The sequence below is a fragment of the Aspergillus lentulus genome (assembly GCF_001445615.1).
Source record: "Aspergillus lentulus DNA, contig: Alt01, strain: IFM 54703, whole genome shotgun sequence".
NCBI lineage: Eukaryota > Fungi > Ascomycota > Eurotiomycetes > Eurotiales > Aspergillaceae > Aspergillus > Aspergillus lentulus.
The window spans coordinates 753,849-775,979 of NW_028322123.1; the positions used below are offsets into that span (position 1 = coordinate 753,849).

The 22,131-nt window shown below is 50.6% G+C and overlaps 9 protein-coding genes across 9 annotated transcripts; 4 read left to right on the forward strand and 5 right to left on the reverse strand.

Annotated features, from left to right (window-relative positions):
- Positions 1 to 158: 158 nt before the first annotated feature.
- ALT_0222 (HIT family protein) lies at positions 159 to 1,179 on the reverse strand (the record flags this gene model as incomplete). The annotated part of the gene is made up of 6 exons (XM_033560222.1): positions 159 to 266; positions 326 to 340; positions 408 to 500; positions 686 to 754; positions 931 to 1,013; positions 1,140 to 1,179. 6 exons carry the CDS (start codon positions 1,177 to 1,179, stop codon positions 159 to 161), a joined length of 408 nt encoding a protein of 135 aa, XP_033416113.1.
- Positions 1,180 to 2,327: 1,148 nt separating this feature from the next.
- On the forward strand, positions 2,328 to 3,891 carry ALT_0223 (M20 family metallo-hydrolase; the record flags this gene model as incomplete). The annotated part of the gene is made up of 3 exons (XM_089598942.1): positions 2,328 to 2,443; positions 2,539 to 2,880; positions 2,949 to 3,891. 3 exons carry the CDS (start codon positions 2,328 to 2,330, stop codon positions 3,889 to 3,891), a joined length of 1,401 nt encoding a protein of 466 aa, XP_089456606.1.
- Positions 3,892 to 4,272: 381 nt separating this feature from the next.
- Positions 4,273 to 5,540, reverse strand: ALT_0224 (40S ribosomal protein eS10; the record flags this gene model as incomplete). Its single annotated transcript, XM_033560224.2, has 7 exons — positions 4,273 to 4,527; positions 4,584 to 4,673; positions 4,753 to 4,823; positions 4,877 to 4,974; positions 5,041 to 5,060; positions 5,354 to 5,422; positions 5,484 to 5,540. 7 exons carry the CDS (start codon positions 5,538 to 5,540, stop codon positions 4,273 to 4,275), a joined length of 660 nt encoding a protein of 219 aa, XP_033416115.2.
- Positions 5,541 to 5,794: 254 nt separating this feature from the next.
- On the forward strand, positions 5,795 to 8,756 carry ALT_0225 (uncharacterized protein; the record flags this gene model as incomplete). The annotated part of the gene is made up of 3 exons (XM_033560226.2): positions 5,795 to 6,320; positions 6,977 to 7,195; positions 7,255 to 8,756. The coding sequence occupies 3 exons, from the start codon at positions 5,795 to 5,797 to the stop codon at positions 8,754 to 8,756; spliced, it is 2,247 nt and encodes a 748-aa protein (XP_033416117.2).
- Positions 8,757 to 9,188: 432 nt separating this feature from the next.
- Positions 9,189 to 12,765, reverse strand: ALT_0226 (leucine--tRNA ligase CDC60; the record flags this gene model as incomplete). The annotated part of the gene is made up of 4 exons (XM_033560227.2): positions 9,189 to 9,794; positions 9,857 to 10,055; positions 10,109 to 12,612; positions 12,691 to 12,765. 4 exons carry the CDS (start codon positions 12,763 to 12,765, stop codon positions 9,189 to 9,191), a joined length of 3,384 nt encoding a protein of 1,127 aa, XP_033416118.2.
- Positions 12,766 to 13,547: 782 nt separating this feature from the next.
- ALT_0227 (mitochondrial 54S ribosomal protein mL61) lies at positions 13,548 to 14,385 on the forward strand (the record flags this gene model as incomplete). The annotated part of the gene is made up of 2 exons (XM_033560228.1): positions 13,548 to 13,586; positions 13,810 to 14,385. 2 exons carry the CDS (start codon positions 13,548 to 13,550, stop codon positions 14,383 to 14,385), a joined length of 615 nt encoding a protein of 204 aa, XP_033416119.1.
- Positions 14,386 to 14,935: 550 nt separating this feature from the next.
- ALT_0228 (rhomboid family protein) lies at positions 14,936 to 16,119 on the reverse strand (the record flags this gene model as incomplete). Its single annotated transcript, XM_033560229.1, has 2 exons — positions 14,936 to 15,659; positions 15,728 to 16,119. The coding sequence occupies 2 exons, from the start codon at positions 16,117 to 16,119 to the stop codon at positions 14,936 to 14,938; spliced, it is 1,116 nt and encodes a 371-aa protein (XP_033416120.1).
- Positions 16,120 to 18,424: 2,305 nt separating this feature from the next.
- ALT_0229 (SIF2 family protein) lies at positions 18,425 to 20,584 on the forward strand (the record flags this gene model as incomplete). Its single annotated transcript, XM_089598943.1, has 4 exons — positions 18,425 to 18,474; positions 18,582 to 18,598; positions 18,702 to 18,793; positions 18,950 to 20,584. 4 exons carry the CDS (start codon positions 18,425 to 18,427, stop codon positions 20,582 to 20,584), a joined length of 1,794 nt encoding a protein of 597 aa, XP_089456607.1.
- Positions 20,585 to 21,199: 615 nt separating this feature from the next.
- On the reverse strand, positions 21,200 to 22,068 carry ALT_0230 (uncharacterized protein; the record flags this gene model as incomplete). Its single annotated transcript, XM_033560231.1, has 3 exons — positions 21,200 to 21,357; positions 21,428 to 21,474; positions 21,542 to 22,068. The coding sequence occupies 3 exons, from the start codon at positions 22,066 to 22,068 to the stop codon at positions 21,200 to 21,202; spliced, it is 732 nt and encodes a 243-aa protein (XP_033416122.1).
- Between the last annotated feature and the right edge of the window lie 63 nt (positions 22,069 to 22,131).

Below are 22,131 nucleotides of genomic sequence, written 5' to 3' on the forward strand. Positions count from 1 at the left end.
ATATAGAGCATTGCAGTCTATACTAATGCATCGATTCCGTCTACTCACTGTCTTGACTTTCTTACTGAATGGTATAAGAGATGAATTTGAGACTGAAGGACCACGCTAAGCTCTTGTACTGAGCCAAGGACGGCAACTTTTGGACTGTTTGTGTCGGTTTACATCTTGGACTTAATTTCCTCATGCAGAGCCTTGAGTTTATCCATGTCGGTAGGCTGGGCAGGCCATCCAATACCAAGACCCTCTGTCTCATTTGGCTTGGGAATCTGTTAATGTGCGGGTTAGCACCATTTCTCTATATACCAGGACGAATGCAAAAACGCACCATATGGAAGTGGACCTAATCAGATAGAAAAGTATGGATTAGCGCCGTGTTTCATTTCTCACGCCCAGAAACAGTCTCTTACATGGTCGACAACTTGGTGAGCAATACGGCCGTTGTTCTGCAGGATATTGAAGTCCTCGGCGCCGCTTGCTTTGGCAATCTGCTTGGCCACGGGCTATGAGGTAACACCTGTCAGCCTTCTCCTAATGAGAATAAGATTATGTAGGGACCCTGTAACCTGCGGGGGACAAGGTTCAGAGTCCGTGGACCTTATCCCACAAGGTCCTCAGGGATGTGCAAAGGGTATAGAAGGGCGGTGACACGAAATTCTGCTCGTGTCTTCCTTCTTTCTTCACATACCAGCACTTCCCTGAGGTCTTCGTCAGGGATATCAGTGAGCTTCGCACCGTGGAACTTGGGGATCACGAGCTAGTACAGACGATTCAGCCCTACTGTTAGCGAATTTATGCTTTTCTCGGCATTAATGGCATTGAAACCGCCGAAATTTATACAGAGCGGCTGCATGAGATATCATATGCCTTGGTATAGGATTGATATCTCGGGTAGGTTATGCTGCAGGCCAACGTAAAGCTGCCAGAACTTACCGCATGGCCACGGCTGAGAGGCTGGATGTCAAGGAAAGCGAAGACCTTGTCACTCTCGAAGAGCTTGAGAGAAGGGATATCACCTATTATTCACAAAGAAGCTTAGCGCCATCAGGCAGGAGTGCGTACGGCGTCATCGCAAGCTTTTCAGGTGAAAGTTGGAGACGCAACAGCTCACTGGAAGCTGGGCGGCAGGAGATAGTACTCACCCTTGATAATCTTGCAGAATATACAGGCAGCGGAAGACATTATGTAGACAACGTGTGTATTACTTAGATGGCTATACACGTAAATTAAGTGAAGTACCGATTGACAGCAGACAATAATCAATCGTGAAGTCAATGAATCGTTCAAGATGCGGGCAGGTGGGTTGAATGCGGGGTACGCGAACTTCAAAAGAACCGAAAATAAAAGAAAAGGGCGAAGGGAGCCGGATTCGAACGGAGACACTTTGTATGGTTGCGAGGTGGGTTATATTCTAAATTTGGGAGACCTCCCCGAGGAGTGGGACAAGCTAGCTCAGAACCCATTTCTTGCCTTTTACCAGAGATGGCCGTGGCTTGCCCAACATACTCCTCTTCTCAATCTTTGGACCTTTCCATCGACATAGCTGTCGATTTTGTTACTTTTATTTTTGCCTAGATTGGATCAAAGCAGTCTAAATTGTCGTGTCTTTTTTTTTAACGACATTTTGGTCCTGAGTATGCCTCAGATAGTTGTAGGAACGATACAAAGTGCGTGTTCTTTTTAGTGGGAAGCCCGTGGCTATAGTGCCACTGCGAGAGCTCCTACTCCGCCGTTGTCAATGAGTGCTATGTGCACCCCTTGACACTTGCTTTTAAAGATCATCGTGACTGCACATGGTAGACAAGCTGCACCAAAGCAAAAGTCATGAGTCTATGCTCGTGCTCAAGCCAGTTTGTTCCTATTTGATCAAAGCATCTAGAGGGTATCTCACTACTCCGTCGAGGCAGGTCCCCCCGTCCCTTTGTAGGTTTCCCAGCTACCCCAAATCTTCGGAGTTGGAGAAGCAGCCTATCCTGATGAACGGGCAAAAGTCCGCTTCTAACGGCTCGAAACCACCCAATTGACGACTATTGAACTCGATGAGATCCCCGAGACCCGCGTTGATAGGCCTGACCCCGCCCTGAGCAGTCATCTTATCTCTGCTTTCTCCGCAGGGCCTCCCTATCAAGCGGCAGTTCTTCATACCAAGGACTCGTAGATAAATTGTCGTCGTTCCTTCGTTGGAAGGCGCCATGGCACTTGCATGGAGTTCTAGGTTTGCAGCGTCACCAGCTGTCCGATTACTTTTGAAGCGAGGAGTACCGTCACATTCCGTCAAATTGGCATTTATAAGATCTCAACGGTCTTTCTCAGTCTCAAGGATCCAAGCCATGTTATCTACGGAATTGAGCGAAGCTCAGGTCGCGGCTTTACGCGCGAACAAGGACCGTCTTGCGAAAGACCTTCATCACAGTTGTCAATGGGGCTACGGTATTCGTTGGGGAGAGTAAGCATGGCATCCTGCATTCTTTCTTAACCTGGGCCGGTGCTCTTCAATGAAGCTCCCACATGATACGCTGGTCCCATGTGTAATTCGACCAGAACAGTGCTGACCGATGTCTGGCGCAGTGGACCGACGGATACCGGTATGCAGCGTCTCGCCTTGTCTGAGGAGGACAAGAGAGTTAGGGATTGGTTTATCGAGACGGCAAAGGCACTGAAGTGCAATATCACCATTGACGAGATGGGCAATATCTTTGCTGTACGCCCGGGGCGTCGAAAGGATGTGCCTGCCACGTTCATCGGCAGCCATCTGGACACTCAGCCGACCGGTGGTCGATATGACGGGATTCTCGGAGTCCTTGCGGGCATTGAAGCCTTGAAGGTCATTGACGAGATGGGAATCCAGACAGAGGGAGGCATAGGAGTTGTCAACTGGACAAAGTAAGAGCCGTTTTCCAGAATGACGTGCGCAGATTCGTGCCGCAGACAATGTAGTAACATTTCCACAGCGAGGAGGGTGCTCGATTCCCAGTTAGCATGATTTCGTCCGGCGTGTGGGCGGAGTGCATACCTCTTTCGAGGGCCCATGACCTCAAGGAAGTTCCTACGGTGGCTTCACTACCTACCGCAGCCTCCTCTCCAGAGTCGATGAAATCCGCCCTGGAAAAGATCAACTACCTTGGGAGTGTCCCATGCTCATACAAAGAAACGCCAATGGCAGCGCACTTTGAACTTCACATCGAACAGGGACCCCATCTCGAGTCTGCCAACCAGCGTGTCGGTGTAGTCACTGCCGTCCAGGCATACCGCTGGTACCGCTTGAATGTCATCGGCAGAGACACTCATACTGGTACTACAGCCTTCCAGCACCGGGCAGATGCGCTATACGCTTTTGCCCGCATGATGGTTCGCGCTAGGGAAGTTGCGTCATCTCACGGTTGCTTGGCAAGTGTTGGTATTATCGAGGCGAAGCCTGGTAGTGTCAACACCGTGCCAGGGCTTGTAAGCTTCTCCCTCGACCTTCGCGGGCCAGAGACCGAACTAGTGGCCGTCGTGGAAGCAGAATTGAGGAAGGATTTCGATGCAATTGCTGCCGAGGAAGGTAAGGGTATCGGGAAGCCATGTCGAGTGGAGTGGACCATGGATTTCGACTCCCCAGCGGTGAAATTCCACCCGGACTGCATTGAATGTGTTCAACAATCAGCGGAAGCCGTCGTTGCCGACGCTGGTGTCTCTAATCCCAAGTCACTTGTGCGGACTATCATGAGCGGTGCAGGGCATGACAGTGTTTTCACCTCCAAACGAGTCCCCACAAGTATGATCTTTGTGCCGTGCAAGGACGGATTGAGCCATCATCCCGAGGAGTTTTGCTCTGCGGACGACTGTGCCACAGGCGCATCAGTCATTCTGCAGGCAGTTATCCGATATGACAGGAGAAGATTCTCCGTTTAGAAATCGTGCTTGTCATAAGATATCAAGAAATCAAACTGTTTATATTGTTCTCTCCGATCATATCGACAACAGGCAAGCTCCATTGCGCACTTCCGTGTGTAAATTCAAGTGCTGGCATCTTACCGACAGAAACCAACAATTCTACGAGTAGCACGGGCTGATCGAACTGAGTCATGATGATTTTGCCATTAATCCTAACTAGTTCGTAACAAGAGGCATTGGCAGTACAAAAATCCTCATTCCCCAGATAGAAAGAGAAGTTCTATTTTTATCATCGGATGAGCAGGGGTGCAGCTTTTTCTGACTTTTAAAGCCTACTCAAGCCACACCTGCAGCATCCTTGAAAACCCCTTGGATGACCGAGAGACGAACAACCTTCCTTTAAGAAGCGGGGGCGCCACGGCCACGGCCAAAGCCACCGCGGAAGCTGGGGGCGAACTCGCCGGGGGCACCACCCTCCTTGGGCTCCTGCTCACGGCGGCGGTAGCCACCCTCACGGGGAGCACGGGGGCGACGCTCGCGCTCCTCACCACCCATCATGCCGCGAGGGGGAGCGTGAGAACGCTGCTGCTTGATGTGGGTAGCGGGAACAACCTCGGCGGGAAGGTGGAGCCACTCGCGGAGGTAGTCAAGACCCTAGATGAAAGAAATCAGATGCGGCTCAACTTATCGGTGGTCGACAATAAACCTACCTCGGGGGTGAGGGTGTAGTAGTAGTACTGCCACGAGAACTGGGTCTTGACATAGCCGCGGGAGTTCAGGGACTGGCAGGCCTTGATCACCTATAGTAGTAAAAACACACATGTCAGACGCAACCGTTCATCTTCCGACTTTCCTCAAGCGGTTATGGGGTCGACTCACGTAGAGGTTCTTGGTGTCAATGTCGCCATGCTTGGGAAGGTTGAAGTCCTTCTTGGCCACGAGCACACCCTCTGTTCAATAAGAAGCACCAAGTCAGTGAGAGTTCGTCATCAATTGAGCGAACCAATCTGCGCTGCGAAAGCCACACGATTGGGAGGCGACGGCAACATACCGCGGAAGAGGTACTCGTGGATCTTCTTGCGGTCTTCCTTGGGGATAAGCCTGCAGTAACATTAGTACAAATGCGAAATCATGCATGAAAGCCATGAAGCTAAATGTAGCACTTACATTGTCGCGAGTTCCAGGCGCTATTCGGGGAATCGCTCTGACAACGCGAGGAGAATGGTTTATATGATGGAAGTGATCAAGTGGAGCGGCAGCCAAGGTTAAAAGTGCGACGCTTCCTGTTCGGGAACGCCTGTTAGGGTTGTGGCCCTGATCCGCGCGCTAGCCTGATATGCTGAACATCACATGGTCATACGAGATTGGCCTTCTTCAGCCTCAGGCATCAGCCACCGCATCTTAGTCAGCTTCCCTTATCTTCAACTCCGCCTTTGACAACCTTCAACGCCTCCTCTACGTCAACTCACACTTTACTTACATCTCGAACACCTGACCGCGCAGTCACGTCTCTAACGGCATTGACTAGCCGCTCAATCATTCGAATACACTAATTTCAGTGCCAGTCGGATACTCAACGTCCAGTATGGCATCACAAGCAGTGAACGTACTCCTTTCATCCTTTCCAGGACTTTCCCTACCTTCGACAGTCTCATTCTCTCTCCCATCCACGTCGACAATCTCCGATCTTACCGATAGAGTCTCCGCATACTTACCGTCGTCTATACCACTTCAGTCCCTTGTCTTGACCACAACAAGTAACAAACAACTTGTCCCATCATGTGAACGTCTACTTTCTCTCTTTGGCGCCTCCAATGGCGAAGTTGCAACAACGTCGAATCTCCTCCCCCTCCGGTTGACTGTTCCCCTGCGTGGAGGCAAAGGTGGTTTTGGTTCCCAGCTCCGTGCGGCTGGTGGACGTATGTCGAGCAAGCGGAAGCGCAATCAGGGGGACGACAATGGCTCCAGTCGCAACCTTGACGGTCGCCGTATTCGCACGGTCAACGAGGCCAAGGCTCTGGCCGAATATCTCGCAGTCAAACCGGAGATGGATCGGAAAGAAAAGGAAGAGCGTCGGCGCCGGTGGCAGGCTGTTGTGGAGGCTGCAGAAAAGCGCCAGGAGGAATTGAAGAACGGTGGCGGAAAGCATAAGATTGATGGACAGTGGATGGAAGACAAGGAGGAAATGAACGAAAAGGCCAGGGAGGCTGTGTTGGCAGCAATGAGGGACGGAGTGTGGACGGATAACTTACGCGACACGATCCTGGGCGGATCCAGCACGAGCGCCAGTTCTAGTGAGGGTAGTGGGCAGGATACTCAGAACAGCTCAGAGGAAGACAGCGATGAAGAACAAGAAGCCGGGGATGTACCCATGCCGTCAGAACCAGCTGTCAAGTCAGTGCCAGCCAGGAAGTTCATTGGGTTTGATGACGACGACGAGTTCATGAGTGATTCTGATGATGGAGAAACCGAGCAAATCGATGATCCGGAGGGCAAAGGAAAGGCAAAGGCTTGATTTTACATCCGACTACGATTGTTTCTCTGAATATATCATGTTAATTACGTACGGTCAGGGATTTTCAGCGTGTTTGCCTTTGGAATGTTTGTAATCTTCGCTGAACTTGAGCAATCAGAATTTACGGAATACTGCGCTCGTAATCCTCTTTTTATCATAGTTTTGGTGCTATACCTGGGCTTGTAGAGAGGTAGTTCTACATCTAAACAATCTGTTTTGCCACAATAAACTTTTTTTCCGGAGATCTGGGCGGCCGCCGACGCTTATCTATCGCATATGAAGATCGTCTCTTACATTTTTGCAACATGAGCATTTAGGCAATTATCACCATAATGTCACACTGTCTAAAGTGCACTTATTCCAGGGCCGTCAGATTCCATCAGATACCGTCAAGGCGACCAACTCTAAGCCTTCGCCTCTCCTTACTATCACCACCACGAAAGCTCTTTGCGCATGCCGAGCTCTTTGGCAACCGTCACCCGAGCCAGCTTTTAGCCAGAAGCCAGTTACGCAATCTATCAACCACTGCTCAGTCATGTCCGGAGCCCTCCAAACCTGTCGAAGATGTACTGCCCGTCTGTTGTCCAGGATGTGGTGCCTATGCGCAAACCGTCGAGCCGAACGAGCCGGGTTACTATGGCAAAACTAGGAAACATGTTCGAAAGCTCATATCGGAGACACAACGAGCGGCAAACGACAGGCCTGGAGGCGGAGAAGGAGAGACTGACTTGAGGAGTGAAGCGGAGAAAGCAGCGAGCACAATACTCAAGCTAGTCGATTCCGAAGTACCTATTCCAAAAGCTAAGCGTACGTTGGGATTTCCCTCGGTTGACTAAGGCGACGCTGATGAACTTCTTTTATCACAGATGGAGCGATGCTGGAGGAAGCCACCACAACTGCCAGCCATTTCTTGGAGAAATCCAGAGCGCCTGCACAGGTGTGCGACAGATGTCACGACTTAATTCACCACAATAAAGCTGTTTCCGTACCTACGCCTACCATTTACTCAATCCAGGAATATTTGAAAGAGTCGCCTCACAGGGATAACCGCATTTACCACGTCATCGACGCAGCAGATTTTCCCTTGTCCCTTGTCGACAATATTTACGATGCCTTGTCTATTCAAGAACCACGCTCAAAAAATCGAAGAGCCTCGACGGAGAAGTACCGATGGGGGAGGAAGTTACCAACGATATCGTTTGTCATAACCCGCTCCGATCTATTAGCTGCGACTAAGGAGCAAGTTGACTCCAAGATGGAGTACGTGCGGTCGGTTCTCCGAGACGCCTTGAAACTGTCCTCGGAAGAATTTCGGTTGGGCAATGTACATATGATTAGTGCTCATCGAGGCTGGTGGACTAAACAGGTGAAGGAGGATATTAGAGAGCATGGGGGAGGCATTTGGGTAGTTGGCAAAGCCAATGTCGGGAAGAGCAGCTTCATCGAAGCCTGTTTCCCCAAGGATTCTAGGAACCTGGAGAAGATTGCAGAACTGGTTGAACGCCGGGCGGTAGAGTCGGATATCAACCAGTTCAACGATGTCGCATTGGGTTCCGACTGCCTACTGCCGCCGGCGCCTCGAGAAGATCTCTACCCTGTCCTCCCCGTTGTCTCGTCTGTGCCAGGTACCACTGTCTCACCGATTCGCATCCCCTTTGGCCACGGTAAAGGTGAAATGATAGACCTGCCTGGACTCGACCGCGGTCAACTGCTGAACCATGTTCGTGACGAGCACAAACGCGATCTCACCATGACGAAACGGAAGAAGCCTGAGCGCCTCACGGTGAAACCCGGGCAATCGCTACTTCTCGGAGGAGGTCTCGTCCGAATAACGGCTGAAAACGCCGACCATGTCTTGATGGCGGCCTGTTTCGTCCCCATCGAAGCCCATGTTACCAAAACAGAAAAAGCCGTGGAGATGCAGGCAGGTCAGCGTCCTTATCCCGGCGAGCAGATTATGAGAGAGGAAAGCATTTCTTCGATTTCATCTGCCGGGATTTTTGAGTTGAAGTGGGATGTGACTCGCTCGCACCTGCCGACCTCCATCGCCAAGGCAGTAGAAGACCACGGTATTCCAGTGCCTCGACTCCCATACAAAGTGATGTCGACAGACATCCTAATTGAAGGTTGTGGATGGGTGGAGCTTACCGTGCAGATTCGAGCCGGTTCAACATCGGAGGGATCGGAGTCCCCAAGTTCTGTGCCTCGAGTTGAGGTCTTCAGTCCCAACGGACAGCATATCGGATCGCGGCCTCCGATCGAATGTTGGAATTTTATCGCCGAGAAGCGCGCTGCTGATAAGCGCAAGAGGCCTTCCCGAGGACGACAAAACGTTGGTCTGAAAAGACGAACGCAGCAATCCCGATAGTTAGTATGGTATGTGTCTGTTCAATCCGTGTCTGACTTTGTGGATGATGTGAAGCCAGCTCGGCGATTGTGTGTAGTATTGCATAGCGATGGTGTTCATGGGCATAGAGGGCATCGTCAAAATTCATTGCTCCCCATTCTTGCACGATATCCGATATACTAGATCTCGATGTATATAGACCACCTTGGTTCAATTTAGGACCTACATGTTGTTCCAGCAAATCATTGATTGGGGGTGTACTGGTCCGCTTCTGTAGACTTCGTTCTTTTCCTGCCTTATACGGGTATTTTATGGCTCTGTAAAGAAATGGAATGATTTTGAACTCGCAAGAAAATCGTCAATATTTGTATTTGATCGTGGAACCGCCTATAGAAGCTCGGCCTATATCTAATCGAAGGCAAATATAACAGCAGATGGTTATTGTGCCCATGTCTACTCAGCGATATTGGTAAAGCCGAAGGTGGGCTGACCAGGAACCGCATTTTCAGCCGACAGGCCTTCTCTCTTCTCACCAGTGCCCAGCACCTCACCGGTCTTGCCACCTTCATCAACAGCAATGACCTCAATCTCCTTGCAACCAGTCGTCCGCTTCAGGGTACCAAGCATCTCCTTCAGAACAGTTAATTCATCGAAGGGAAGCTTCCGCGAGAAAACGTTCTCTGGAGCCTCCTTGGCCTTGATCAAGCGGGTCTTCAGGGTCTGGACGAAAGGCATAGCCTTCTTCATCTCACCCAGCTTGCCAACCTTGGCGTTCAGCTCCTTGTCGTCAATAGAGAGGCTGACAGCATCGAATGCTTCTCGGACAAGGTCGATGTACTTCTCCTGCCAGGCAGGGTACTTCTTCGCGGCGTAGATGGTAAGCTTCTTGGGCTTGCGAGGATCGAAAAACATCGTCTTGCCCTTGGAAAGCTTCTTAACGAATCCAGCCTCAGCCGACGTGATGCTAGAAGAGGTGGAACGAACATAGTTCAGGGCAGCCGAAAGCTCAACGGAGGGCTCGGGAACCTCCGGGAAGCGAGCATAATGGATTGTCTCAGGCTAAGAGGTACAAAATTAGTCAAGCTACCTTAAAGAGTCATTTGATACGCAGAGGTACAAACCTTGTTCAGAACCTCGAGCCAGATGTATTCAGCCCAATGAGGCGCAATGGGAGAGATCATCAGAGCCTGAAGTTCAACATAGCGCAGGACCACGTCACGGTGCATTCCGACACCAGCCGAAACTGCGGCCTCACGGTAGACGTCACGAGCGTTGGTCAGGTCAAAGAGAGCGGATTTCAGGGCGAGCTTGAAATCGGTACTGAGATGGGGTCAGCCATTGGAAGTACACATGTAGGATCATCAGAAACTCACTTTTTGTAGTGCCTGATGGCTTCGCGAACCAGACTGTTCATCTCATTATCGAACAGCTTGTCCCAGAAGGAGTATTCCGAATCTGTGCGCAGGGAGCTGTCCTTGACAGTCTCCTCAATCCACTCCTTGAGCGTGAAGAGCCTGAGAATATTGCTGTTAGCGACATTCTCGTCGAAGTTGGCGTCTTCGATTCCGTCACCAGCATCGGCGAACGCAATACGAGAGGCGTCAGCACCGAACTTCTCGACAGCATCTTTAAGTGTAAGGAAGTTGCCCGTGCTCTTGCTCATCTTGTCTCCGTTCAGGAGCAAGTGTCCGTTTGCACGGACACCGCGGGGCCAGAATTCCCGTGGGAAGAGCGCGATGTGAATGTAAAGGAAGAAAGTCAGATGGTTTTGAATGAGGTCCTTGCCGGAGACGTTCACATCCAGAGGGTACCAGTACTCGAACTCTCTACGCATCTTCAGCAGTGCATCCTTGCTGATACCGCTCTTTGAGATGAGCTCGTCGCTAAGCTCACGTCGCGCGAAGATATAGTCCCAGACCTCATCAGTCATCTGCTCCGGCTTGATGTTCAGCGGACCGGGCGTGTTACCATAGCGGTCGCCATGCAGGTAGTGAGCAACGGTATAGTAGGCCATGTAGACGGTACTGTCACTCAGACTCTCAACGAGGAACTTAGGGTCCCATGGGAGCTTGGATCCCAGACCATAGGTTCTCGCACAGGCCCATCGATTCAGCCACGTTAGGTTCTTCTCGAAACCGTGCTTGGTCTCGGGCAGGTACGTGTTGAGGTCGTTGGCGACATATTTCAAGGTTTCTTGCTGCCACTCGGCGTCATTCTCTCCGTAGTTCAAGAACCACTGACCAAGGTAGGCAACGACACAGTCATCTCCACTTCTGCTAACAACCTTACCCATAGGATCAGCAAAGGGGAAGGCGTCGCCGCTCTCGTAAAGGGACTTGCGGATCTTCTCTTTGGCGGCGCTCACTGGCTCGCCCTTGAACTCACCAACCAACATAGTACCCTTGTAGTAGGCTTCGCCGTACGCCAGCTCCTTGGCCTGTGCAAGTTGGTTGACATCCTTGGGAGAGTTGATCTTGAGCTTCTTGACAAGCGCAGGGGCGGTGAGGTTACCGTATGTCGGGGTCTCGATGAGAGGGAAGATCTCCAGCTCGGCCCATTCCTTCTTGATGCCATAGTATTCGGGTTTCTTGGCAAGATCGATCAAAGTAGCGTAGTCGTCGGGACTGTCCGAGGGGACTGATGTAACGACACCGGTACCCTTGGTGGCAGAGACACCCTCCATAGGCAGAATACGCACACCCTCGGTGTGGAACGACAGTGGGGCGTTAACAAGGGTGCCCACAAAGGCGGAACCAGGCGCTTCTAGGACGAGTGGCAGCTCGTCCTGCGTCTTGGGGAAGTGTTCGTTGTCGAAGAAAATCCCCTGGAAGGCCATGTTCCAGGCCGCTCTCTTGGTCACGACGTAGTATTCCTTCTCCTTGACCTTGAAAATTCCGTACTTAATCTTGGGACCAAGGAAGCAGCAAGTCTGTCCGTACATTGTCTCTGGACGCAGAGTGGCTGGCACGAAGTAAACCTTGGCATCATTCTCGATCTTTCCCTTGACCAGCTCAGCAATTTCTGGGGCCCACTCCTTCACCTGCAACTTCATCGCGGTGTATTCCTGCGGGCCAATTCCCTCACCTTCCGTGCGGTCATGGTCCATGCAAGGCTGGCCATCCTTCGGTGAATAGATAGTATAGCGGTTGCCGTACAGGATCTTGCCGAGATCATGGAGGCGGTTCATCTGCCAGCGCACGAAAGAGTCGTAGTAAGGATTGGCGTCGGTCGTGACGAACTCTCTGCGCCAATCCATTCTAGCACCGAGGCTGTCGAGGTCGCGAATGGCAAGGGGTGGGAAGTGGTGAAGCCAATGGTTAGCATCGGCGAACTTGTGGATTTCCTCAAGAGGCAAGCCGATGGCCAACATGATCTGGAACTGATACTTCATCTTTACGGTCTTCGCAGCGGCCTTGCTCTTCTTTCCGGAGAACTTCTCTTGCTCAGCCTTGACTTCCTGCGTAGGGGCTGCAACTGCCGTGGGGTCCTGCTCCTCGCTCTCTTCACTGTAGCGTTCGAAGTTCTTGCCGAACTTCTGGACTTCGTCGGCAAGCTTGTCTGCGCAGGCCTTGATAGGCATACCCGTGCAGTGGAAACCGAGAGGGAAAAGAGCCCTCTTACCCTCCATGCGGGCAACGCCGGTCATGAATTCGATTTTACTGGCCGTGAAACTGTGACCAGCGTGCAGAGTACCGTTCATGTAAGGATATGCCATGGTTCCGAAGAACTTTGGGTACTTCTCCCGAAGCTCTGCGGAAGACATGGTGCTGGCAGGAACCTCCGATAGCGACGGGGCATCGACCTCGAACACCTTCTTCTCTTTCCATTGTGCTTGGTATTTCTTCTCGATGGCGATAAGAGTGTCTCTCTTCTCGGTCTAGATCAACAAGAAGCAATTAGCAGTAAATCCACCCGAAACGCTCAATGAGGGGGAGGGGTAACAGGTTGTACGAACATTTTCGAGCTTAAGAGTATTCTTGGTGCTGTTGCCCGGGTCGAGCGCAGCAGCGGATGCAGCAGCGGCTGCCATGGCTCTCAATAGTGAAGTCTGCCGTGATGCAAACAGAAAATGGGAGAGCCCTGAGGCGTGGTTGTGGAGGTCAATTACTATATATCCACCGCGGGGTTTGGCTCTATCGAACGAAATTCTTGCCGGCCATTTGTGAGTCAAAACGGCGTATGTAACGGCGGTGACAGTAGTTGTATTTATCGCGCACGTGCCATCTATCTGCTTTTGGTGGAGTTTGAAGGTCAGAACACCAGCTCAAATTGATGCTGGCTGTAGTCAACAGGTAACAGCGATATAGTGGTATGAATCAAATGAATGTTCCTGTGCAGCCTAGTCGAAAAAACGTAATGCAATTTACGTATATGCTTGGAAAAGCCTAGCGTTTCTGCGTTGACTCACTGGCATAACTTCCCCATGAACGAGGCCGAGTCCAAAGCAGAGACGCCTCGAGGATACCAAGCAGCAAGCAAGAATTGGTATGTGTCAATTGAGATCTATAAATGGGAAACTTCTACTAAGTGCGAGTTTGTTGACATTGACCCCCCATTCTTAACAAGACAGCATGGAGTAAAACACCGTAGGCTATCTATAAAAGTCACGTGAGTATATATTGGATCGTTTTCTTTCCGCCGTGTTTCCAGAAAGTCAAGTTTAAGCTTCGAGCCAGAACTCCCTTTAGTCCCCGCTGGTACGGAGTAGTAGTTGAGAGTCGATTGTTGTTCTATCATTGATCTTGTCAATCTCTCCATTTCATCCCACCTGTCACAAGGACCTGGTCCTTGTGCGCTCCCACAACTCTCAAGATGGTGAACCTGTTCAAGCGGATGCGGAAGCTGAAGACTGTACGTTCCCCGGCCACCTCAATCTGTCTGCTCATTGAACCGTTTTGCTGACCTAGAATTTCTAGAGGGTATGATCCGCCGGATTCCCTTAAAACACCCATTCTACTGTCCTTCCTATCGCGAGCTGGTTTCAATTCTAGCCTCAGCCGCCTTTCCTTCAATATAACAAACCCACCTTCAGTGAACCCGATATACCATTCGCTAACTCAATTCTATTGTACAGATCCTCAACGTCCGCGTCGGAACAGGTGCTGCAATCCTTCCAGCTGCCTCAAAAGCAACCGCAGAATTCCCAGCCATCACCCGACTGCACCTCACATACGCCCGCAAGATCTACGGCGGCCACCAAGGCGCACGACATTTCTGGCGCAATTGCCTGCCTCGACTCAAGTACTATAACCCTGGTGTCCGAATGACCGTCAAACAAACCGATGAGCAGGAAGGACCCGCCGCGTTAACGATATACTTCGCCGAGCAAGCCAGCAAAGCAGCGGCGCTGAGCGCCTCCAAGGTTGAAGACAAGTACGCCCCTCCGCCGTCAGAGACAGAGAAGACGGCCGTCGTTGACCTCAAGAACCTCGATTACAAGGAGATCTGGAATAAGGTCAAGATGATGACGGGGGCGGAGGAGCTGCAGGCGACTTCCGAGGAGGAGGCAGAACTGAAGAAGCTGGAGCAGATGCGTCAGCAGTCGGATAAGGACCGCGCGCGGGTGACTGCTATCCGGCAGGCGAAGAAGGACCAAGAGCGGATGTTACAGGAGGCGAGAGGCGAGGTCGAGAGACTGAGGCAGTCGTAAGATGTCGTTCTTTGGGGTTTTGTTTTTGGAGAATGTCTTCTTCGCATTCTGAGGTCTCTGGGTACATAGCTCTGTTTGTGAGATGGGTTCTGACTGTGGGAAAACGACATCGGCATGATCAATTGTAACATAGCCTTTCTTTTATTTCTGATCGTGTAGTTTTGGGAAAACTCTTTTTACAAAATTGTCTTGAGAAGTGCTTGGAAATGTTCGAATACGCGGATATGAGAGTTTTCGCGACTCTGACTCGTAAGTTACTTCGGTTGCATATCCACTTTACGCCATATACATCATAGCAGATTCCATCATAGCAAGTGACAACATAAACAGAACATAGTACGGGAGGTCCCGGCAGCTTTGAAGAAAGCGTTTTAGTCCCTCCCGTGAAAATCCGGTTCCACTACATAGGGGAAAATTGCAGAAACCAGCGTTTGTGACGGTGTAGACGGTTGAGAGTAGTAAAAGCTCATCTGTTCCCATTTTGAGTTATCAGTATCTCATAAGAGATTGGTATCTCCAGAGTGGTCACGAGAAACGACGAATGTAGGGTTCATGCATGATCAGGCGTGTAGCTCGTTTCCCCTAGCATACGCTGGCCCGTTGAGACAGTCGGTGTCGCTGGGTGAGCGTGGCTGGGTCCGGCCTGATTCAATGTAGTCGACTGGGATTGAGCTCTTCCTGCGGCGGCAGCTTGGAGTCTCTGGTCCAAAGCTTTGAGTGCCAGCGCCCGTCTTCGTTCAGCCTCTTCACGTTTTCCCAAACCACGCATTCCTCCGCCTCTTTGGTTGCTGAGTAGGCTGGGTAGACCCGCCTCACCTCTCGCGAGGACTTGCTGGTTCCCGGATGCAATCTCTTCCTCCGAGAATGGCGTGCAAATTTTGAGCGCCACGAGGAGCGTATAGATCTGATCAGAAACAAATGCAATTGGCGGCTGCATAACGTCCGGAAAGAGGCAAGCGAATGCGAACGTCTCGCTTGCATCACCCTTGATTCCTTGTCCGTCTGTCGACGTGCCCGTGAGGTCTGGCTGCCGCTTGTAGAATCGCAGGTAGGACCAGCTGGCCAGCAGGCCTAGCCATGCGAGGAGCGCTGCGACTTGCGTTCCGAAAACCAACCCGCTAACTGTATTGAGTAACAGAAACAGGGCGGGGAAATGTTTCACGCGCATCTTGACCAGTCCTTTGAAGATCGTGACTGTATGCTCGGGAACGAGTTGTTTGAAGGCGACGAGGAAGGACGACTGAATCGATATGCCACCACATATTTGCGTTAGGCTTAGAGAGGGGAGTCAGCAGATAGAGCGCAAGAGGTTATGCAGTCGTGCTGGGAGAAGATCTCATACCCGCTCACTGAGCTCGCCCCTATGGCGGCGCATAGTAGGTATACCAGGGCTACCACCACGTTGGGAATGACTGCGATAATGACGATAAATTTCGCGAACTCTCTGGAACCCCAAGCGCGCTCCAGGTATTTCCCACCATAGAACAGAGTAGCCGCGTTAAGGAGTACTGTAAAGATATTCTGCTCCACGAACGTGGCCGTAAGTAGGGTCCATGGGTAAAAGAAGAATTGCGATGGCACGAGGGTCAAATAGGGAACGATAGGTGTCGCTGTAGGTGCTTTCCCCGTAGTGTCAATTTGTCGCCATCGGGCGATGTTGTACAGCAAGGAGAGAGTGACGAGGCTGATGAGACAAGTACGGGTCGCAGGAGGAATGTTGATTCGGTACGGCATCTTGTCGAGGAGAGCACTCACGGCTGCTCATTTAGAGCGCAGACCGCAGGCTGTTGACGAGAGCCCACGGAATCTAGAGATGTAGGAGATGTCGTACCGTAGGCAGGACTTTACGAGAAAGGCGGTCGACCGGACAAGTGCACGTCCGACAGGGAGGTTGAGCGCCGTTTGGACTTTGGGACCGCGTTTAATGATTGGATGAGTAGATCTAGCTGGAGTAAATCTGACTCCTATCTCTGAGAATTGGCGAACAGTTGGGTTCAATAACAATAATTATGAAGTCTGGAATAAATGATCTATGACGAGGTGGATAGGAAATAGATGCACCTGGTCTGCAAGGTGGTCATAATCGTCGTACCCGCACAATGAGTGATACAAACCGACGCAGGTATTTGGCTTATGTCAAGTTGCATGTAGCAAAAGTGTCTCGAACACCGTAGCTTAAATGAACTGCTGATAGCCTTAATTATTCAGTCTTTGTCAAGTCTTCCATCAACTCCGAGGCAGCAAGATGGATGCTGTCCACCTGCAGTACCCAGATTTACCGGTCGGTACATGATATCTTTGGCGATTACGAGTAGAGATTTATTGGGAACAAAAACTCATTGTCGTCTACTTCTTGTCGAATGGACCAGCCCATCGGTACCGTTCGCAGCTAGCCGCGTTTCCTCAGGATGAGTCCTATTGACGTGATGCTTTTCCTTGGTGCCTTGGGAAACTGTAAGCATGTCCCGCACCTTGGCTGTGTCAGGACTGACTTAGACGGCTGGCTGCGCTTTACGATCTGTTGAGCATTTTCATCAAGTGGAGGTCCAGAGGAAGTTTCTTCAGAGCTTCAACAGGAGCACCGAAATGAGCAAATTTGGAAGGGCACTCTACAGGAAATGGTTCATTCTCAGTACCTTATATATATACGACTTGTAATACTCCGTAGTATATATCTACACAATATCCACCACAAGCAGCAACATCGAGGGAATACATTGCGGGCAGCGAAATCACAAAGATAGCCGTATAGATGAAGAAAAGGTTTAGGCTGGAAGCGCTGACCCTAGACCCCAATGGACAAACCAACGAACCAGAAAAACAAAATATTAAAAAAAGGCGCCCTAGACGATCATTTGGCCGTCAGAAGTTTACCTAGTTACCTTAGCTAGATAAATACCCAAAAGCGTAAAGTCCCAAGGGGCCGGTGGGTTTTCTGACTGCACGGCACGCGCTAGTCTAATCCTAGCCTCAGCCAGATGGTGGAATTGTGGGCTAAACGCCACAACGAGAGACAAGCCCATCATGTCTCCATGCCTTTTGGATTCTTGACTTTTGACTTCGAATTTTGGACATCTTGTCGTTGACTGGACGCGGTTAGCCTAACCCAGTGACCTTACCACTGGAGTCTGGCTCGAAGCTGAAACTTTAAGCAGCAAGTCCCCAGACTTAGAGCCGCCTTGGTAGGCAAAAATACCTACCCAATCTTCCTTTTCCTCTTCTTTCTTCTTCACAAAGACGTTTACCCTTTTGCAGTTTGCAATCTTTGTCTTACTGGACAGTCAGCAACAATCAGGAATCTGGATCCAACTTCTTTCTTGACAAGAGTTCCTCCACAGTGTGCAATCCCGACTTTTTGCAGTTCACTACTAGCGGGCCTGCAATCCTTGAGCCACCCATCTCTCAATTCTGTTCCGGCTCATGACCTCCGCTATTATTCATTATTATTTTCATTAATCCTTATTACTTCCTACTGTTCTGCAACGGAAGAAATAATCTTTCTTAAAAGTTACGCAAGCACAGGACTAGTTTCACTTACCTACACCTCTGCTCTTTGCCAACACTCGCATTAGCTTGTCTAGGTACAGGCTTGAGGAGGAACATCTGGTACCTATTACCTATTATTGGTTCCTTACATCTTCATTCACGAGCCCCTTCCTCATCACTTCCATTGGCGTTGTTCCTGAAACTCGGTCTTATTTTCCTTCGTCTTCTTCCTTATCATTATTTCTCCCTTGTCACAGTCTTGGCTGCATCTGTCCCAATCGAGCCTCCCCTCTTTGAACCCCAAAAAAAGGACTCCGCGTCTCCCACCTTAAGTTTGCAGGGTAGGAAAATCGGCGAAAGGAACCTAAGGAACCTTCTTTTTGTTTTACTGGCCCACCCTGTCAATCCTTCGGATCTTGAATCTCGCAAGCCCATTGTACCGCGCCATCTTTTGATCCTCTCCTTCTTCTCCAGTTGAGGACCTTTATATTCTGGATATTGTCAAATCCTGGCATGCGAGCGGATTCTGAATCTAGTTGCTTCGCATGTAACAATGGAACATCCCGACCTCACATCACATCACGTTAATTACTTAATATGGAGGTATGTGCTGATCACCCTTGCCGACCTTTGATGCCCATTCTCAACGGCCACACAGTCCTACCATGATGGTAGACTTCTCACATTGCCAGGACACTAACACCTATTAGGTATCTTCAAGAATCAGGTTGGTCTTCACAGCTTTTAGACTTCGCTCTCTCGCCATAAAATCAGATATCTCGCAAAAGGCGAATCCATAATTAAAAGTCTTGATCTAACTTCGTATCCAGGCCATGGTGAAGCTGCAGTGACGCTGCAGCGCGCATGGAACCATGATCCGCAGAGCTTACCGTTTGCTCCCTACATTCGAACGCACGCACTGGTATCTCTGGTTCAAAAGGGACTCCAATATTACGAACTCGAGCAGTCCATTGACAAGGCATGTTTCTGCTGTTGAAAACATCCCGCCCCTTTTTTACAATTTTTTTTGGTCTTCCTCAAACATTTATTGTCGAAGATCTCTAATCTTTGCTTACAGGATGGCAATCCAACACCATTCACACCTTCAAAATATTTCTTCGGACCGGTGTCGCTAGAGCTAGAAACGCAAAAAGGCCAAGCTGGTCCAGAAGAGGCGGGTACCGGCACCGACCAAGCGCCTGACTCGTCTACAAGCAAAGCCGCGCGAGAAGGCGGCGTGAGTAATGGTCACCCGACGGCCGAGGCTGGTGGCCCCCAACTACCGCCCGCTACCGTCAAAAAAGCTGGGAAAAGCGATCGCGGAGAAGTCAACGGTGATGGAGTCCCTATGGACGTAGACACTAATGGCGTGGAAACAGAAAAAAAACTGACTGTTGCCGCGTCGCCATCGCCTGCCGAAACGAACGTGGATGGCGATGGTGACGTGAACATGGATGTACGACCACACCTGCAGGAGCAGGAAGCAGCCGCGGCGCCAACCTTCACGCTGACAACGGGCCACAGCGTGGGTGTCCAGATCAGTCCCGCCAAGGCTGCTGACCTCAGCCCGAACACCACCATCCTGAATGTGGCTGGAAACGATCACGTGACGCGCACCTTGTGGCGGCCCAATGATCCCACCACTGTCCTTGCAGCTGGAGATACGTTCTGCAGTTTGTGGAGGTTACAATCTACCTCCTCCGGTCCGGTGCAGGAGAAGTTGGTCGAAAGCAGAGGGGACGGCAATTGCGTCTCGGCCGTTGCGTGGCATCCCAAGGGCCACAAGTTTGCTGTAGCCACCTACAACGACATGAGAGGCTCCATTACCATGTACGATGTGGCTGGAAACGCTGTTGACCTCCTTCCAGAAGTACCACGCATGATCACTGGACTTCACTGGGCCGACAATAGCTCCCATTTGATTGTAGTAGCATCGGATAGCAAGATTTCCGAGCTGGCAATCTGGGATGACTCATTGCGACCAGATGAGTTTCCTTCTCCTCAAGTGGTGGATGGTTCGATTTATGACCTTAGCTGGCTCGGGCACAAACAGGCCTATGCCAGCGGTCACGGTGTAGTCTACCAGTGCGATGTGGACTCCAGCATTCGTATCGCCAAGACTTTCTCATGGGGCGAATCAGACAGAGTTTGGTCCTTCGTTCGCTGTGCCAACGCCGGCTCCTCCCCTGTGGCAGTGGCTGCATCCTCTGATACTGCTGCATTTTGGGTGCCAACGCATGATATGTATCTCGACGACGCGCACCAAGGAGATATCACGTCCATTGAGATGCGTCCTCATCCCGAGTCATCTGAAAAGACCCAGCTTGGTCCTTCTGTCGTTCTTGCCTCCGCATCCACCGACGATACAGTCAAGATCTGGCAAATTGACCTGGAAGCAAAACGTTTTATCTGTCTTCATCGCCTGGTCCTCGGTCAGTCAATGCCAGGTCTGGCCGCCTGTTTCTCACCTGACGGTTACGCCGTCGCTGCTGCCAGCCGCGACAGATTGTTTATCTGGAATGCAGAGAGAGGGGGTACCGCGATGGCTACTTGGGTCGTACCCGGCTCCGATAAAGCAAAGTCAGAAGGAGAAGCAGATCATGCGGCCAATGAACAAAACGGAGCCGTGGAGTCGCTGCCAGATCGCTCCCTTTCATGGGATACCGATGGTAAGAAGCTTGCATTCGGTTTCGCAAAACAGGTATGTCTCTAATTTCTTGTCAATTACTTAACCATATACTGAAAATGTCAAAACAGTTGGCAGTAATCAATCTACAACGTTGAATTGGACGTCATTTGTCAACGGGCGAAGAGACTCCGTGGCTCGACGCACCGCAAGACTTTTGTCAATCCGAACAAACAGCTCATGTAGCATATCCTGTGTCCAATGGTGACGACTGCAGGTTGATGAGCTTGCTACCACATCCGGCAATCAGTGAGGATAGGTGGTCTCCCACTGGGTACTCCCGCTTTGTTTACGACCCTTCTGAAAGTCTACAACTACGCAGTCCGGTGCATAACCGCGTCTGGCTACCATCATTTCAAGCTTGACCGCTGGCGACAATTTACGAGTATCTACTTCACCCTTCGTGAATCATCTACTTTTACACTTATACCCTGATAGCATGAACTATATGGTGCATGGTGGCTCAGCGTTTTCCTTCGGATTATGTGGCAATATTAAGGTGATTGGCACACTGGGCGCGACTTATTCTTTTCCTCTTCCAACCCAGGTAAATTTGTCTTCGCGAATTCCGATCTCAGAGGGTTCCAGAGGTGCCGTGCTCTTGAATGTCTTCGAGCTGCTGTCTTTGTCTACCTTCCATTTTCAGCCTGCGCTCTCTTTCTCGTATGCGATATGCTTCTTCGACATCTCTCCATCCACGGGTCCAAGCGCGTATACCCTCAAGAAGCGCCCCGATGGTTTCCTCGTTGCATTTTTCCATCTTACGTCGTGGCCATTGCCTTCGCCCAGATTTATGCGACCTGGATGCGGTTACCTGGGCATGCTGTTCCTGCCAAGACTCAACCCAGCCGACCAACCCATTAACTGTACCTTGAAGCCCTTCACGCTCCGCCGTCTCTTCCCAGAGTTCCTTCTGCCTACAAGGGAAATCAGATTGGTCAATTTGGGGCGTACGATAAAAAGATCGGTAAAGATACCGCTCACAATTCATGCACGTCGTGTTCCAGTACAGATATGCTCCGTGTCATTCTTCGAATTTCCCGGTTACAAAGACCATAAATTTGCAGCGACTCTTTTCTGCGTTTCTTGAACTCTTCACTGAGTTCGGTGGTTTCATTGAGGACGCTTGTCAGCTCCTTGATATATGCCTTTTTGGTGCTGGAGATTCCAACGTCGTTATTATCGTGACGAGTGCTTGGAACGCCAGGAGTAACGACTTTCGCGCATTCCGTGCAGACACTTTTGGGACGGCATTGGGCAATTTCTTGGGTCAGTCCTGGGCGTGGATCGAAAATGGATTCAATGCTGTCAAGGCAGCTGCTCAGAATAATATTTTGTTCTTCTGACAAGCGCGCATTTTTCGATAAGAAAGCCAATCTTACCAGGCGGTCTGAAACGGGCGTCATTCCCTCCGCAGGGAACTCTTCCGCAAGCTTGGGACTAAGGGTGTGATTCACTGTCAAATACTTATCACACTCGTGGGTATCGGGAATCGTGTGTGATGTCTCCATGGCATTATGATTCGCTGTTCGTATGCATGTACTTTGTTGTCTAGACGTACATAGGGGAATACG